The sequence below is a fragment of the Mirounga leonina genome, unplaced genomic scaffold (genome assembly GCF_011800145.1).
Source record: "Mirounga leonina isolate KUSES-001 unplaced genomic scaffold, KU_Mleo_1.0 Mir_53, whole genome shotgun sequence".
Lineage (NCBI taxonomy): Eukaryota > Metazoa > Chordata > Mammalia > Carnivora > Phocidae > Mirounga > Mirounga leonina.
Window position 1 is genome coordinate 76872403 of NW_023270807.1, and position 16399 is coordinate 76888801.

The 16399-nt window shown below is 36.1% G+C and overlaps 1 protein-coding gene across 1 annotated transcript in view; it reads right to left on the reverse strand.

The window, feature by feature from the left end:
* Window positions 1–16399, reverse strand: part of TRDN (triadin) — a 386087-nt gene that overhangs the window by 222714 nt on the left and 146974 nt on the right. The window contains exon 10 of the mRNA XM_034990493.1: window positions 6433–6510. Coding sequence (XP_034846384.1) covers window positions 6433–6510 — 78 coding nt within the window. The remainder of the gene's footprint in view (window positions 1–6432; window positions 6511–16399) is intronic.

Consider the following 16399-nt stretch of genomic DNA (forward strand, 5'->3'; position numbering starts at 1 on the left):
CTGATAACGCGGACTGCTTGGAAAGCTGCTCGGGGCCAGTGTCCGCACTGTGAAAACCCCTTCTCTGGGAGTCAAAAGGAGGTCCTAGCAAAAGCCTTGTAATCCTGCAACATCGTTATGTTATTCACTTAAACACAGTATTGGGTTCCAGGGTGAAATGTCAAATTAAATCACTCTTTAAATATAACAATGGAAACCTAGGTGTCCCACTTTACAAATGACACATCCTTTTCCAAGTGACAGACTGAAGGCAAAACATTTGCTACTTGGTGTTTTATGAACCTCTAGTAGGAGATAAACTGAAGTCAAACACTTGAATAATCTATCAAAATCTGCCTCAAATTGGGGAATTGGAGTTACTTGATTTATGTCTATCTTGCAACAACAACAACAGAATTAGAATCCAATGAAACTTAAGGTGACACTATTATTTATAGTTTCTCCCTTGTCCTGTGAACATTGGGGCAGTGAGAGAATCACTTGTCAGTTCTGTGTCAAATTATCTCCAGTAACATAAGCTCTATAGTCCAAATGCCAAATGAAATGTGAGTCTGATGTCTCCCTCTCTCTCTCTCAACTGGATTCTAAAAATTTTTACTTAATAATCTGCTTACTAGCTAGGTAAATGATATATAGTAGTTGCCAGGGATGAGATTATTCCTTTTGTTTTATTGTTTTCAGGATGAGTCAGTTATATTTGAGTCCAGTTAAGACATTTAAAAAAATATTGACTCCTATCAATAGCAAGCATATATAAAAGATGACGCAAGTTGGGAATTTATGCTGGTGTAAAACCACACATGATAGACACGCAAAATGCAAATCATTGAGGACTCAAATATTTAAACAACTCTAATTGTATGAGGTAAACATTTAAGCTGCTTTACTAATAACTAGGCTTAGAGGTTACCAAGTACTACAGACTGAATTGTGTCTCCTCCAAATCCATATGTTGGACCCCTAACCCCCATATGACTGTATTGGAAATCAGGCCTTTAGGAAGTAATTAAGCTTAAATGAGGTCGTAAGAGTGGAACCCTGATCTCATAGAACTGTGTCATTCTAAGAAGAGGAAGAGCCACCTGCGCTCTCTTCACCAGGTGAACATAGCAAGAAGCAGACATCTGCAAGCCAGGAAGTGGGCTCTTTCCAGAACCCAGCCATCATGGCACTCCGACCTTGGACTGTGAGAAAATAAGTTTCTGTTATTTAAGTCACCCAATCTGTGGTGTTTTTTCCTGGCAGCCCTTGCAGACCAAGACATCAAGGGTTGATCAGGAATTTAAGAAATTATTATATCAAGAGGAAACTGTCTTCATATAATTACCACACAGAAATGGTATCTGGAGCCAAGTGAGTGAATGGGTGAAGCAGATGCATGGAAGTTGATGAAGACAATGGCAAGCTCCCCTTATTCAAGATGACCACACTTAAAATCAGTGAATAAAAAAATCTGTGTGGGCCAAATAAAATGTGTCTGTAGCAGTTTTGAATGGGAAGCAAAAGTTTCAAACCTTGGACTAGCACTGGACTGTTCTCTAAATATTCAAGAAGCATTATTGATTTGGAGTCTTGGAGCAAGATCTTACATGTACTTTACATTAAATTGTGATCTCTAAGGACCAAATGAATTCCTTTTTTAGATTGATACTGATATAGCACTGACTTATAAATGTAATGGGATTTTTATTTAAAATTTGCAACTACTAATTCATTCCATTTCTGTAGCTGGCCAAATCAAAATATTTTACATATTATACAATAGGTTATTATAATTTGCAAGTATAATGTAACCTTTCCCCCCATACCCACTGGCATTTCTCTTGCTCTCTTGTAAGCCTTTCTAGAATGCTTAGGTACTTGGCTTGAAAACTATTGCTCCTTCCCAGGGAAATAGTCAAAATTTCTCCATGAGTGGCATTTTATTTTATTTTATTTTATTTTTTAAAGACTTTATTTATTTGATAGAGAGAGACACAGCAAGAGAAGGAACACAAGCAGGGGGAGTGGGAGAGGGAGAAGCAGGCTTTCCGCTGAGCAAGGAGCCGGATGTGGGGCTCGATCCCAGGACCCTAGGATCATGACCTGAGCCGAAGGCAGATGCTTAACGAACGAGCCACCCAGGTGCCCCTCATGAGTGGCATTTTAGCCATTCTGAAGGACATCTGGCCAATTATAGATCATTCAGGTGACTCATACTAAATTAAAAGCATTTTTAGAAATATTTAGTTGCACTCCACCTCCTTCTAAATCACCTAGGGATTTGCTACTGAGATGTAGTCCTGGACCAACAGCATTAGCAATCCTTGGGAGCTTGGTAAAAATGCAGAATCTCAGGCCCCACCCTTGACCTACTGAATCCGAATCTGCATTTTCACAAGATTCCCAGGTGATTTGTGTGCACATTATATTTTGAGAAGCATTGCTAAGGTACTCTATACTGAGATCAGAGCATGATGTTTCTATTGCAGAACTTCATGAAATCTAAAGCAAAAACTTTATATCTTCATCTTCCAAAACTTGTTGATGTCTCAGAAGGTAGGAAGGTAGGATGAAGGTAGGATCCTCAAACGCTGATGTCTGCATAGTAATATACTAGAAAGATGCTTGTGCATAGAACCAGAAATTCAGGGCTGAAATCCTAGATCTGATATTTACTAACTTAGCATGAATAAATAAACTCCAAGCCTACCTTTGTTAATCGTTAATAATGTCTACATTACAGGGTTTTGAAATGTCAAATGTAAAATGCATATAAGTACAGAAAACACAATATTCTAAATAAATATGAGTTGAAGAGAGCATAGCTACAGGTGTGCCTTGGTCAGGATCTGGCCAGAAAGTGCATAGAACATGCTGATGTCAGAACACGACTTACAGAGAACATCACCTGACCAGCTACCCAAATTCTTCCCTGGCCATTGACTATGTGAAGCATAAATATATAGCCAAAAGGACCATTGGATCTGTGGTCATTGGATAATGCATCACTCACCAAGGCATTCAGATTTAATTAATCAATTAATTTAAATTATTAATTATTAAATAAATTATTTATATATTAAAATTAATTAATTAAAATGTATTTATTTAATTTACTTAATTTACTTTAATTTAGATAAAATGGAGAAAAGACTATTTGAAACAGGGTACCAAGTTCAGGTGTCTGGTATAAAACAATTGGGTTGGATCTGTAAGTTTTTTTTACACATGGACATAAACCAAAGGTTCTCAGAATTTACTGTAAACAAGACTCAACTGAAGACCTTGTTAAAATAGAGATTTTTTTTTTCCTTTCTGAATTGCCAGAGAATCTGATTCACAAGATCTAAGATATGGCAGGAATATGAATTTTTAACAAGCTTCACGGTTGATTTTGATGTTGGTGATCTGCAAGTTATTGTTGTGAAAAGTTGTGTTAAATTAATAAAATGCAATAGAAGGAGAACTTCTTAAGTTCATCAATATCAAACACAATAATAAAAACTGCAGTCATTACAGTTTTATTCTGTCTTTACAATACCTCTCTGTGATAGGTAATATGAGTATCAGTATTTTACCAATAAAGAGGCTGAAACTGTAGTTATCACATTTAAGTTCATCCAGGTAGAAAACGGCAGAACCAGAATTTGGATCCAGGTATGTGTGATTCCAGAGCACAGGCTATAAATCACTATACTGTTTTTAAAGACATAGGGTTCCTACCATCTCTCTAAGTAACAAGAAATGATCAATAAAGCCTGGGTCCCCTTTGAAGGAGGGGTTTGGAGGATACATGAAATAAATTGAGCTTTTCAGACATTTCCTCCTCATTATTGGAGATTCATTTGGAAATGGATTTTGGGGGATAGAAGATACATAAAGTATCTTCTTTATGTAGGCGAGGACAGGTTACATGAGTATATAATTCCAGATAAAAACCATATAATATTTTCTTGAGTTCCATATGCCAATTTAGAATGGCCTGCTCAGTAATTCTACCTGGATGTCCCATGGGAAACTGTCATGTCCCAGTCTGTCCTGAACCCGTCACCTTCCTGCTTCTCCTCCCCAGGCCCGTTTTATTTCAGCGGTTTCCTGTCTTGGTGAATGGCACCTCTGTCTACCTGGATATCTAATTCAGAAAGCTGGAGTCATTTTTCTCACTTGTTGTATCTCAGCATCTATATTAATCAGATACTTTGACCAACTGATTCCCTTCCCATATACTTTTCTGATCTGCTTTTTTCCATCCATTACACCAATGTTTAGTTCCTGCTTTGCAACTTTTTGGACTATTTTCTCTTCTCAAGTGTCTGTAACCAATCTCTGTCTAGTCCAGCAGGATGGCAGTTAAATTGATCTTTTAAAATGAACATGTCTATCCCATCCATGGGGAATTCCTTGTCTTCTATAGAAAAAATAAAATAAAATCTCTTAGCTGAGGAGGAAATACTTGTGCTTGTATATGCACAGAATCTCTCTGGAAGGAAAAAACATTGGTTTCCTGTAAGGAGAATGGGGTGCGCAGGGCCAGGATGGAGATTTTCTACCCTATATCATTTTTGTAACTTTCAAATTTTGAAGCATGTAAATGTGTCAAAAATTTTAAAAGGGAATACAAATTCCTTAGCTGGGTGAAATAGCATGATATCAGAGATTTGCAAAGGAAATAAAAACACAATGAGAAAAAAAGGAGGAAAGAAAGGAAAGAAGAGAAAGGTTGGATAGGCAAGAATAGAAAATGTTGATAAATGTATCTGCAGACTGAGTGTATTGCAGGTTTACTTTACTATTCAGTGTTCTATAATAAAAATTTAAGGATACAAATAAATCCCAAGCTTAGCCTACAAGGCACATCACAATCTGTCCTTTGCATGCCTTTCTATGAGCTGTCCCAGACCCTCTCCATGCCTTCTCTTTTCTCTCCACGCTGCACTACTTATGCTTCTCTGGACCAAATCCCTTTCTTTCTCATCTCCATGCCTTTGCATATGCCAATTCTTTATTGGTAATGTTCTTGCCTTCCTTGCTCATTCTTCCTATTCTTGGGACTTTATCTCCACAGCCACCTCTGCAGAGAAGCCTTTCCTGGGGTCCTCTTCACCTCTACCAAGAAGAGCTATGCCCTCCTTTCTCTAAGCTTCCACAGTACTCAGCACTGACTTATTTTTTTGGTTCTTATCACATTGTGTAATCAGCATACCTCTTAGAAGCCAGCAACCAGGGCACCTCGTGCAGGCTGTGTGCTTTATAGGGTTCTATGGGCCCTCCTCTGACTACATCTTGCCCTAGGTCTGTGGGGACAACAGGGTGTGGCCACCTGGGTTTTTTTCTCTTACACTCCAGATCCTAGGACCCTGAAATTTTTTCCCCCTGACAGTTCTTTCTCTGCTGCCAGTGACTGCTTGGGCCTCTTGCTGAATGAATCTTCTAGTCTCAGGGGGTGACCAAATTCAACAGGGTAGCTGTTTGTTAGATGAGGTTAGAACTTGGACAAGCAGGCTGGTGTCCCTTTCAGTGTTTGACAGAGCTGGGAGTGCAAGGGGTGCTGTGAGGGTCTGAAGGAGACCCCTATCTGTACTCTTGCAAAAAACTAATGGTGTACTTGGCTTTGATCACTTGTGTTTTATATCTGGCTCCTCTTCAATTACTTTTAATTTTATATCTGTAAACTGAGTCTTGGTAAGACAAGAACTATTTTCTATTACTCTCTGAATCCCCAGTACTTTGGGCAATACCTGATGTGATCCCATAGTTGGGATTTAATAAATCATAGTTGAATGAATAAGTGAAGACAAATGATTTTGAATTTCTAGCAAAATTAATTATGATGACATTTCCTTCTTCTAATTGTGCCAATCCTGAAACATTGTATTTTGAAGAACTAATTATTAGGGGTAGTATTAGCTACTAATTTTATAAAGCACTTGTAAACTGGTACACACACACCATTTTATCCTCACACTAACTCTATGAGATGAGTACTATTCCCGACCCATCTTATAGGTAACAAAAGTCATGAAGAGTGAATTTAAGTAACTTCCAAAAATTTACTCAAATGGTAAGAGGTGAAACTGAGATTCAAACCCAGAAATTCTAGCACCAGAGTCTTAAGACAGTAAATTGGTCAATTTGTGGTAAAACTTTAAGAATTGCAAGGCACATCCATGTCCATTTGTCCCTGTAATTTCTGCCTTAATTTCCAGGGTATGAAGCTGGTCATCCATCTCGAAGCTGATAGTTACCAATATAAAATCTTAAGAGGAAATTTTTGGTTTTCCAAAAAGCAGCAAGTTGTAATTTCAGGACAAGTAACCTACAACTTAGACATACTAAAACTACTTGAGAAAATATGGATTTTGCTGTTTCTGCTGTTACTATTTTGTTTTATTTCTCTACATTCTATTTTATCTACAATAGAGAAGACCTTAGGAAAAATAAAATACTTGCCTTCTAGAGGAGGTGATGCCGGAGTGGGTCTGGAAGCTTTTTCTGTTGGTAATGGAGATGGTAAGGCTGGGCTTTGTCCTGTGCACACAATGTAGGAGTAGGCATTGAAAAAGAAAAGTATTAACAAATTTAATATCCATGACTAAAATAGCTAGATCTGTCCCCAACATGCATAATTCATAATCCAAAGTATAAATTCATATTATTATGCAATAAGAAAAGTGTTATTAGGTGAGACCTCTAAGTGGATACATACACAGGTTCCGTTATCTTCAGAGCCATTTCTGAATATATTACTTTTCATAGATGTATATACAATGTTAAATATATCTACTGGACTTCATTAGTGAAAAATCTACATGCAATCAAATAAAGCAATTTATTTTCAAAATGCACTTTAAATTATGGAAACTAAAATCACAGAAGCTGAGAGGAATCCTAATATAGAGAAAAACCACCATTTTTTTTTCATTTAACTAAAAATTCTCAAATGATATAATAGGGCAATAAAAGAAGGTTAAAATTCATGGGCCTTTTGATATTGAACAGGTACATTTTCTCCAGCCAAAATAAATGACCTGCAGTTAAGTAAATGATGGGCCAAAGGGAAAATATATTCAGTTTTATAGAGTCTTGAAAGGCTCCCTCAAATCTCGGGGCTTATTATGAACTGTATAAAAACCCACAATTGTTTCTGAGTGCTTCCTTATCCCAAGCGATTTCTTTAATTAACCAAAACCATCCAGGCCATGAACTGTAAACATTAACTAACATATGATCCCATATGAAATGCTTGCAAAATGTTTTATCATTAATTTTCATTCCACAAACTTCTGCTGTGTGTTTCTTTTAAATCCAGGAACTGAGGTGGGCTTTTGCACCTTTGAAAATCTCACTGACACCTAGATATTATCAAATGTCAGCAGACCTCCCTGCTTACCGGAAGTTTTCCTTTTTTAGAATTTGTCAAAATTAGTTTGCTCTGGTGAGTTGTGCAGTAGCAAGCAGAGCAACTGGAGTGGCGTACAGACCAGCCTCTGTGGGGGTAAGAAGGGCAACAGCCCAGGCCCTCGTGCCAAAGAGAGGCGAGTCTCCACTCATTAGCGGATTTCCTCATAGTTAGACCCGTCCAGGTGGGTTGTTGAGCATGTTCAAGTATGCATAAAAGCGCCTTGTTTCATAACATGCAGGCCATATACCTAGAAAAGTATCAACCCATATTATCATCCATTTTTTTTTCCTCCTGAGAGCAAAGATTTGATAGAAACATATTGCAAGATGCAAGTTCCTCTTTCAGTGTACAAAGAAAAGGTGAGGCTGGGCACTCTAAAAAAAGTTTGATCTCCATGATTTTTCCCTAGCTAACATTTATATACTGCTTACTCTATGCCTAGAATAATCCCAATCGGTTTTGATATATTAAGTTATTTAACCTTCACAAGATCCTTAGGATGTGGGTGTATTTTCACTTTACAGACTGAAAACTAAAGTGAACAGGTTTTCAGGCCATTCAGCAGCTAAGAAGTGGAGCTGAATTTCCATGGAGGCTCCAGATTTGAGGTGCTTAAAGCCTCCTTCAGACTGCCTAGGGCAGAGAAAAGGCTCATCTTTTATAAGGAGGTCCATGAGTGCAGGTGGGACAGACGCATGAAGCTCCCACCCTGAGTCTCCACCTTCTTTGTGAGTCAAAGGGATATATGCGTGTAAATATCCATTCCCAAGTCTTGCCTGAGAGCTGTTCTTGAAAAACTATTTCTAAGGTAGGTTGATATTTTGCAACTCTTAAATCTAGGGATAATCTAGATTTAGGAAGGAGTTAACTAAATGATTAAAGCTTAAAATACAAGCGGCCATGAATATAAATCAATTGTTTCCAAATACCGAGGCTTTCAAAAATATCTTCATAGGATGGTTCCTGTTCAATCTAAACCACTTTTTCCCTGTCATATACTTTCCCGAACAGTGATGATGTAAAATCACAATCCTTTATAGTCTTGATAAGCTTTTTAGAAATGTATTTCAAAAGGAAATTCTTTCCAGGGGAATTATTCATACTTTATAACTCTAAAATATTTTTAGATTTTCTTGGAAGAACTATAAAGTCATTATTTTATTTTAAAAACATTTTAGTGAGCTCTTCTTATGTGCCAATACCAAAAACATTAAACTCCAGCCATGCCTTCAAGAGGTTTCCAATATACTGACTAAAACAGACTTAGATCATTATAATAGATTGCTCTACTACAGTGTGATGATGGGAAATAATATATACAGAGGGGATGTTGCAGAAAGACCCCTGGAGGAGATCAACTGTAACCTGCATTTAAAGACCTGAAACGAGTTTGCTGGGTAAAGAAATAAGGAGAGGAAGTGTTTGCTTACAGAGAGAATCTGGTGAAAACAAGGCACGGATGCCAAAATATGGAGGACTCCTAAAACAAACAATCTGGTGCTTTCTGCAGCAGAAAGTATGATATCCAGTTTATAATAGAAATTCTCTATGGCTGTAATCAACTATATTATGCTCCCTACAATGGCTGACTGTATAGTTGTGAGGCAATGGACACAGCGGGGAAGTAGGATCAAAGAAAAAGAGAAAGAAAAACCCAGAAGTCTTCTTGCCTCCATAGTGACAGCTATAAGTCACCCTGGCAGGGGAATTATTAGCTCAGAACAAATTTCTTTTGTGGTAGGGAGCACCAAAACAAACCGGATACGTCATCCTTGAGCACGACGCATGACTTAAAGAAGAGTCTTTTATGTTCAAATAATGTCAGGGAATATTGTCGAAATCAGAGACCATCTTATATATGAATAAATGTATAATAAATTATGCTAATATAAAGCTATACTAATAATAGAACTTTATAGTAAAGAGCTGTTTAGTATAAAGACTATATGTTTAAAGTCAAATGGTGAGAGTTTGTATAAGTGAGAGTTTCAGCTTTATCACTTACAGTCTGGGTAAACTTGAAAATCTCATGGAGAATCCAAGCCTCAGTTTAGGGCTTTTATAAAATGAGGAGAGTTTTCCGTGCTGTTATGGGGATTAAGTGATGCAGCATCTCACACATAGTAAATACTCAAAATACTAACTTTTCAATAATGAATTTATAATTTATATCCCATCTAATTACACAAGAGGCCTTGAAACAGACTCTGAAGTACATAAACAAAGATATAACAACAGGTAAAATTAAACATGACTGAAATAGCAGAACTCATTTACAGGAAAGAAGCTTATAATTTTATTAGGCATATATTCCTTTGGAATTCCTGAGGACTGTTACTCTCCGAAAGAACGATTTAGGTTGCTGAAATTTACGTTGGAACTCTAAAGGTGCCCTTCATTTTATAAGCTATTACCTGAAAATCCCTCTGACATTCGAACATAGTGAATTGGCTTTATTTTTGTTTCTTGAGTGATTTGGGCTGGCTTATTTCCATAATACCTGAATGGCATGTTTGTAAGCTGCCAATATTTTATTGTTCTGAGTTTTTTCTCACACAAGTCAATTTGATTGTTTTTGGTTTAGTCAAATTCCACTGGAGATAGTAGGCAGTGTGCATTCCTTCTAATGATCTAAGTTATCAATGTTTTCTTTACACTGCTAGAAATGATGAATGGAATTACTCAGAATCTCAAGTCAAGTAGGAGGCTAGGAGCTGAATTCAGATAACATGAGGTAAAAAACAACTCACTATACTAAAATTTAATTCATCTGATTTCTTTATCAAAGGATATTCCCTGAAACATTTCTATACAACTAAAGCCTACCCCCTAAATCTTGAAACAAATGTCGAGGAGATATTTTTTCTCTAATGCCTGATAGATATTTAATTCCTTAGGCCACTATTGCATTCTCCTGGAGGTACTGAGTATATCCAGAAGATCATAAACTCTTTGGAAGGCCTGCCAACAATGAATGGTGATAGATTCTGGGATAGAGAAGGTGTCATTTTAGTAAGTGACCATTGAGTTAAAACTCACTTACATTTTTTAAAAATACAATGTATAAGATAATTACAGATTCCTATTTGTTCTTTCAGTTTCATAAAAATCAGTTGTGAATCTCTGACTAACAGTGAAGCGGGGAGATCTGAATTTAGTAAGAAAATGATGGTTAAGTTTGCTAAAGCAATAACATTAGTTGTATGCATTGCACAAGGTTCCTAGACTGAGTATTTTTATAACATGTGGAATAACATTTTTAAAATTTGGAATTGAACAAATAGTAAAATTAAATATGGTTTTATATCTTAGGCTGAGATATGTGATTGTGCTCGTGTCCTTTATTAAAAAAGGGACATTTTGATCTCCAAGTCTCCTTACTGAGTATCTTTCCCTTGCCATGTAGTTTTGGGAGGGGATCAGAAGGATTTGAGGTGTCAACCATTCCTCCCTTTCCTACCCCATCTATTAAAACAAAAATTTTAGACCCTTCATACAGTAATCCCAAGTTTATGAATTTGCCCATGAAATGAGGACCTCATCAGTAAGGAACCACCTGAAGAAGTTCAGGAGTTCATACGAGGTGGGTGGATCAAGGAGGTGTTTACTCCAATATAAGCATCTTTATACCTGCCACTCATGAATTGCTAAATCCTACACAGCTACTTTGCATCCCTTGTACATGGTCTTGTGGAGGGGGTACTCAGTAAACAGGCTTTATCACTTAACTTGGTCTCAGTTGTTTCAAGGATTTAGAGAACAATAATCTCTGCTCCAGCTGGCTTTTTGTGAGTGTTCATGGGCATCATAGTGCAAATGAAATCACTGGGGGAGCACAGAGAAGACAGAGAAAGGCCATGCTGTTAAGGAGCCTATGTTAGAGATGGAGGGAGATAGGCGATAAACAAGCAAGACAGATAAATTTCCAATCCCAGGAATGTAGGGACATCAAAATGGAGTGGTGAGGCTGACAATGCCTTGGAGAAAGAGATCATGCTAAATTGGACAGAAAAGGAAGAGTAGAGCCACTGTGAAACAGGATTTCACTAACCTATGAAGCTTTGTGCAGATTAGAAAAATGCATCCTTTCTGAGTGTGTGTGGTCCATCACAGCAAGGTTTGGCTAGGAAAACCTGCTTAGTGCAAAATTAAGAGGCAGTTGCAGCTCCAGTCCAGGGCATGCTGTCTTGGGGTGGGGGAATCAGAATGGAGGTCTATGTGTAAGGACACAAACTGCACAAATGCATAATATAGGAAGTGGCCCTGCCTCCAAGGAGAGCAAACTCCAGTTCTGACTTGAATACAATGGAGCAAACCTCAGGAAGATCTCTGATAAAAGGATTCTTGACATGGTAAAGCAAGACAAAAAGCCTAAGCTAGGGACCAGCCTGGCTTGCTTAAAGGTCATTGGTGATGGAGAACAGAGACAAGCTCATATCAGAGTCTTCTAGGCTGTTCCGGTGAGTTTGGATTTGTCCTAAGGGCAATGGTAAGCTTTTGTAGGGTTTTAGCACAGCATGTAGGTTTTTAAAACCTTGCTGGCTGCTGTGTGAACAAAACAATGCACAGAAAAGGATATGACAGGCAGTAAGAGATCAGGTGGAGACTATTGAAATAACGCAGGTGAAGAAGTGACGTGGACTTGGATTAGGTGGGCTGAGGTTCTTTCATTCATGCAACAAGTATTTTTTGAATGCCTGCTGAGTACCAGGCACTTTCCTTGGATATGGAGTTATAGCAGTGAACAATAGAGACAAAATCACCCATTTCGTGGGGCTGAGATTCTAATGGACAAAAAATAGCAAATAAGTAAGATGGAAATAAGTATCCTATCAAAAATATATCAAGAAAGAGTAATAAGGAATGCTATTCAGAGTAATGGGTGGTGTTTTTGAATATACGATCAATGAAAAACACAGAAGCTGTAGGTAAGTGGAAGGATTCAGAGTACATTTTGACATAAACCCAATAGGACTATTAAATGAATTTAATGTAGGAAGTGAGGGAAAGAAATCATTTCACTTGAGCTTCTGGGAACAAATAAGAACACCCAGATAAGGGTTCCATTTACCCAGCTAGGTGCTGTTTATGGACTAACTGCTTAGTCATTGTTGTCACTTGGATTATATAGTTTTCAATTTTGCCAGAGGTCTTGTGTAGAGGACACTGAAGTAGGAGCCGTAGTTACTTTATTGGGTTATTCCAACAATATATCTCATTGGTAATTAATTTTCAAGTTTTTTTTATGATTTTAGAAAAGTTTTAAGCAAATGGATTATTTAGTATAAATTGGCTACCCAACCCTACTATAAGGGTTTTAAAACACCAAAAGCTTCAACTTTTTAGATCAAAGAACCTCCTCCAGGCCAAAATGTTTCTACGGGAAAGATTTCTTTGCATCCTGATAGAAAGCTTCCCTAATATTTCCATGTGTTATATATTTGCATATTCACTTTGATGGAAAGCATGGAATAGTAGCCAAATGCATATTTCATACAGTCTTTTGATTAAAAATGATAAAGGTACAGTGTTTTTTTTTCTCTACCTCTCCAATTTATGAAGTAGAAATAATTTTTCATGGAACAGTCAACTAAAAAAAGGAAATAAGATTGATTCAAGATCATATCATTGTTCTCTTTATCCTTATACCTTGATTATGATAGAATACCTGATGTTTGGGATGTAACAAAAACAGAGGCACAGGATAATGATCATAGAATTTTGGGGTGTAGGAGACACCTTTGAAATCAACTATTCCAACACCCTGATTTTTTAGATGGAAAAAAAAATGGTCCCTGGAAGGATAAATAGCTTAACAAAATCATGCATTGAGAGCAGCTCCAATTTAAGATTAAGGTTTTTTTCCACACCATTTTATTTTTCTATTTATTTAATATCCATTCAGAAGGCCAAGATAAATGCCGATTATTTTATCCTTTATCATCAATGGATCATAACCCTTGAAAGATCTGTAAGTATTTACTTCATGCTATAAAGAGTTTTATAGTTTTCTTCAGTGGTTGTGCTTTGTTTAACCTTAATTACAGATGCTGAATTGACCTCAGGGGCCCATCAAAAAGGCTCACTACTTAAATCAATCTTTTTGTTACCTGACCTCATTTCCACAAGTCTAGATAGACTTTCAAGTAAGAGGCTTTCAAAATTTTCAGAATTATTGTTTCTTCACTTTTCTTAGTTTCTTCTAGTTATCCAAACCATATGTCTTTGAAACCCACAGCAAATCATATTTGCACACAAAGTCAACCAAGGGACAGAGAGTAAAGATGGAAGAAGGAGACAAATAGGTAAAACGAATTACATGTTTTTCTTTTAGTGCAAAGTCAAAGCTAGGAAGGAAAGAGATTAATGAGGCAAGTTAGATGGACTGCAGTCTCAATTAAAAGAAATAAAAATAAAATCTTAGAATGCACTCATACACTTAGAAATGCAAATATCCTACTTGCTATCTAATCACATATCTCTGGAATTGTAAATTCTCACTGATGAAACTTCCTAGAACGGGGCTTATTCTAGTGATTCCTCATAACTTGGCCATTTTATCACCTCCTTGATTCTCTTCCATACACGCCCCTCACAGCTCCACATGTTCCCAGAGCAGTCAAGTTTTTGGCTTTTCTTCCTCCCCATCCCTCCAACCCCCCCTTTTTTTTTTCTAATCTTCACTAGACTATGAGCAACTTAAGAACAGAATCTGGAACAGCAATATATACTTGGGAAAGGAAAATGAATATTTAAAGGAGAAAATGAATGATTAACTGAATGAGTGAATCAGTAAATGTTGCTAAATGCTACTCAGTCACACTGTTTCTAGAACGTTTGCATATGAACAGACTGAACTATAGTTTTTTTAGTTCTTGATTGAGTACAAAATACTTCCAAAAAAATAATGAAATTTTATTTATTTATTTATTTATTTATTCATTCATTTTAAAATCATTTATAGTTCCAGACCAAAGCATTTTCTTCTGTGAGAATCTTTACCTATTTATGAATGGAACAACAATCTTTCCATGAAAGTGAAACATTAATGGGTTTAACCATGGCTAGTGGGAAAGAAATGAGCTAAAGCCCAAAGATGAGGAGAAGTAGCTTCATTAGGTAGTTCAATCAAGATATAATACTTGCAGTATATTCTGAATACCTACAGGTCCTCTCAACTGAAAAGAAGACTATATAAATTATCCACTGAGGCATTTTTCAACCCAAATAATTCTGCACCTATAGATGTAACTTGAATGGTTTCAGTGCCAAACACTGAAATACAAAGAAGTTGAACAACTTGTTAAATTCACCCAAGTGACTTATAAATAGGACGCATGTATGCAGATTGTCGATGCTGATCTTTGCCAGCAGCATGTTGTCTTTGTGTTTTGCATTTATTTTAGAAATAGTATAAAGAGACAAGGAATGAACAAAATATATAACAACATTTAGAATAATAGTAAGTGCTAAACAATTTCAACTCATTACAGGAAATTATTATGTTGTTATATTATGCTTTAGAATTCTATAGTCAATGATATTATTTTATAATAATTAAAAAAACAGATCTTAAATGCAGTGCCCTGTATTATAATAAAATGATATTATTAATGAACATTTTAAATCTTGTTCCATTTGAAGACGACTTAAGGTACAAATAATGCATGTTTTTGACCATTGGTTATGTTAATTCAATATTCAACGTTATAATGAACTGAAGTTAGGTCTCTGAGATGTTGTTTTCCAATGTCAAAAATATCTAACATTCTTTACCAAAATGGGGATGCCTACTTTCTAAAGTGTTGAGTAGTTCGAGAAGCTATAGAATAAAAATGGCTCATCTTACTAAAATCAACTTTTTGCAGTATTATTTATAATAGCCAACATATGAAAACTGCCCAACTGTCCATCAACAAATGAATGAATAAAGAAAATGTGATATATGTATATACTGGAATTGGAATCTATTTATCTATCGATCTATCATCTATAGAAATAGAATGGAATATTATTCAGTCATAAAAAGAAAAAATTCTGCCATTTGCAGAAATACGGACCAACCTAGAGGGTATCATGTTAAGTGGAATAAGCCAGACAGAGAAAGACAAATACCATATGATCTCACGTGTAGAATCTAACATTATAGAATTTATAGATACAGAGAACAAATTGGTGATTGCCAGAGGTGGAGGAGGTGAAGGGTGGGTGAAATGAGTGAAGATAGCCTAAAGGTACAAGTTTCCAATAAAAGATAAATTAAGTCCCGGGAATGTAATGTACAGTATAGTGACTATAGTATTGCTTATAAATTGCTAAGAGATTAGATCTTAAGGGTTTTCATCATAAGAAAAAGAATTGTAACTATGTGAAAAAATTTATGTTAACTTATTGTGGTAATCATTTCACAATATATACATATAGCAAATCATCATTGTATACTTAAAATTAATATAATATGTCAATTATCTCAGTAAAACTGAAAAAAAATTGAAGGGATCTAAATAAACTATATGCTTTAGTTAATTTAAAAAAAAAGAAATCAACTCTTTTCCATGGCAGATATTTAAAATGTTGTATTTGTGTGTGAATTTTAACTACATAATTGAGTAGAACTAAAAATACAGTTTTCAAGATAAATCACAAAATCTCAATAAAATTTTGAGTTAAAATCAAATTGAGTTAAAACCTTGAGTTTCATTTATATCCCTAGGCATGCCCTTCCTCCCTCACACATTAGCATACTAACAAATAATGGGCTATTAGTCCTTTAATTTAATTGGCCATTGTTGTTAATACAAAAGAATCGGTTCTAATAAGGTTGTTGTTTACCAAACAGGTAATTATAACATAGCCTATATCTAAATATGAGTACCTTTAATGTGTCAGAGCTCTCAAGTCAAAATGTAAATAGTTCAGGCTTTATATTCAGTATTACTTTTGAGAGATCCAGCACACTTTAGAGATTCCCTCAAAGATGGAAAATCAAGTCACACCGAATTGTTGATCATTGGG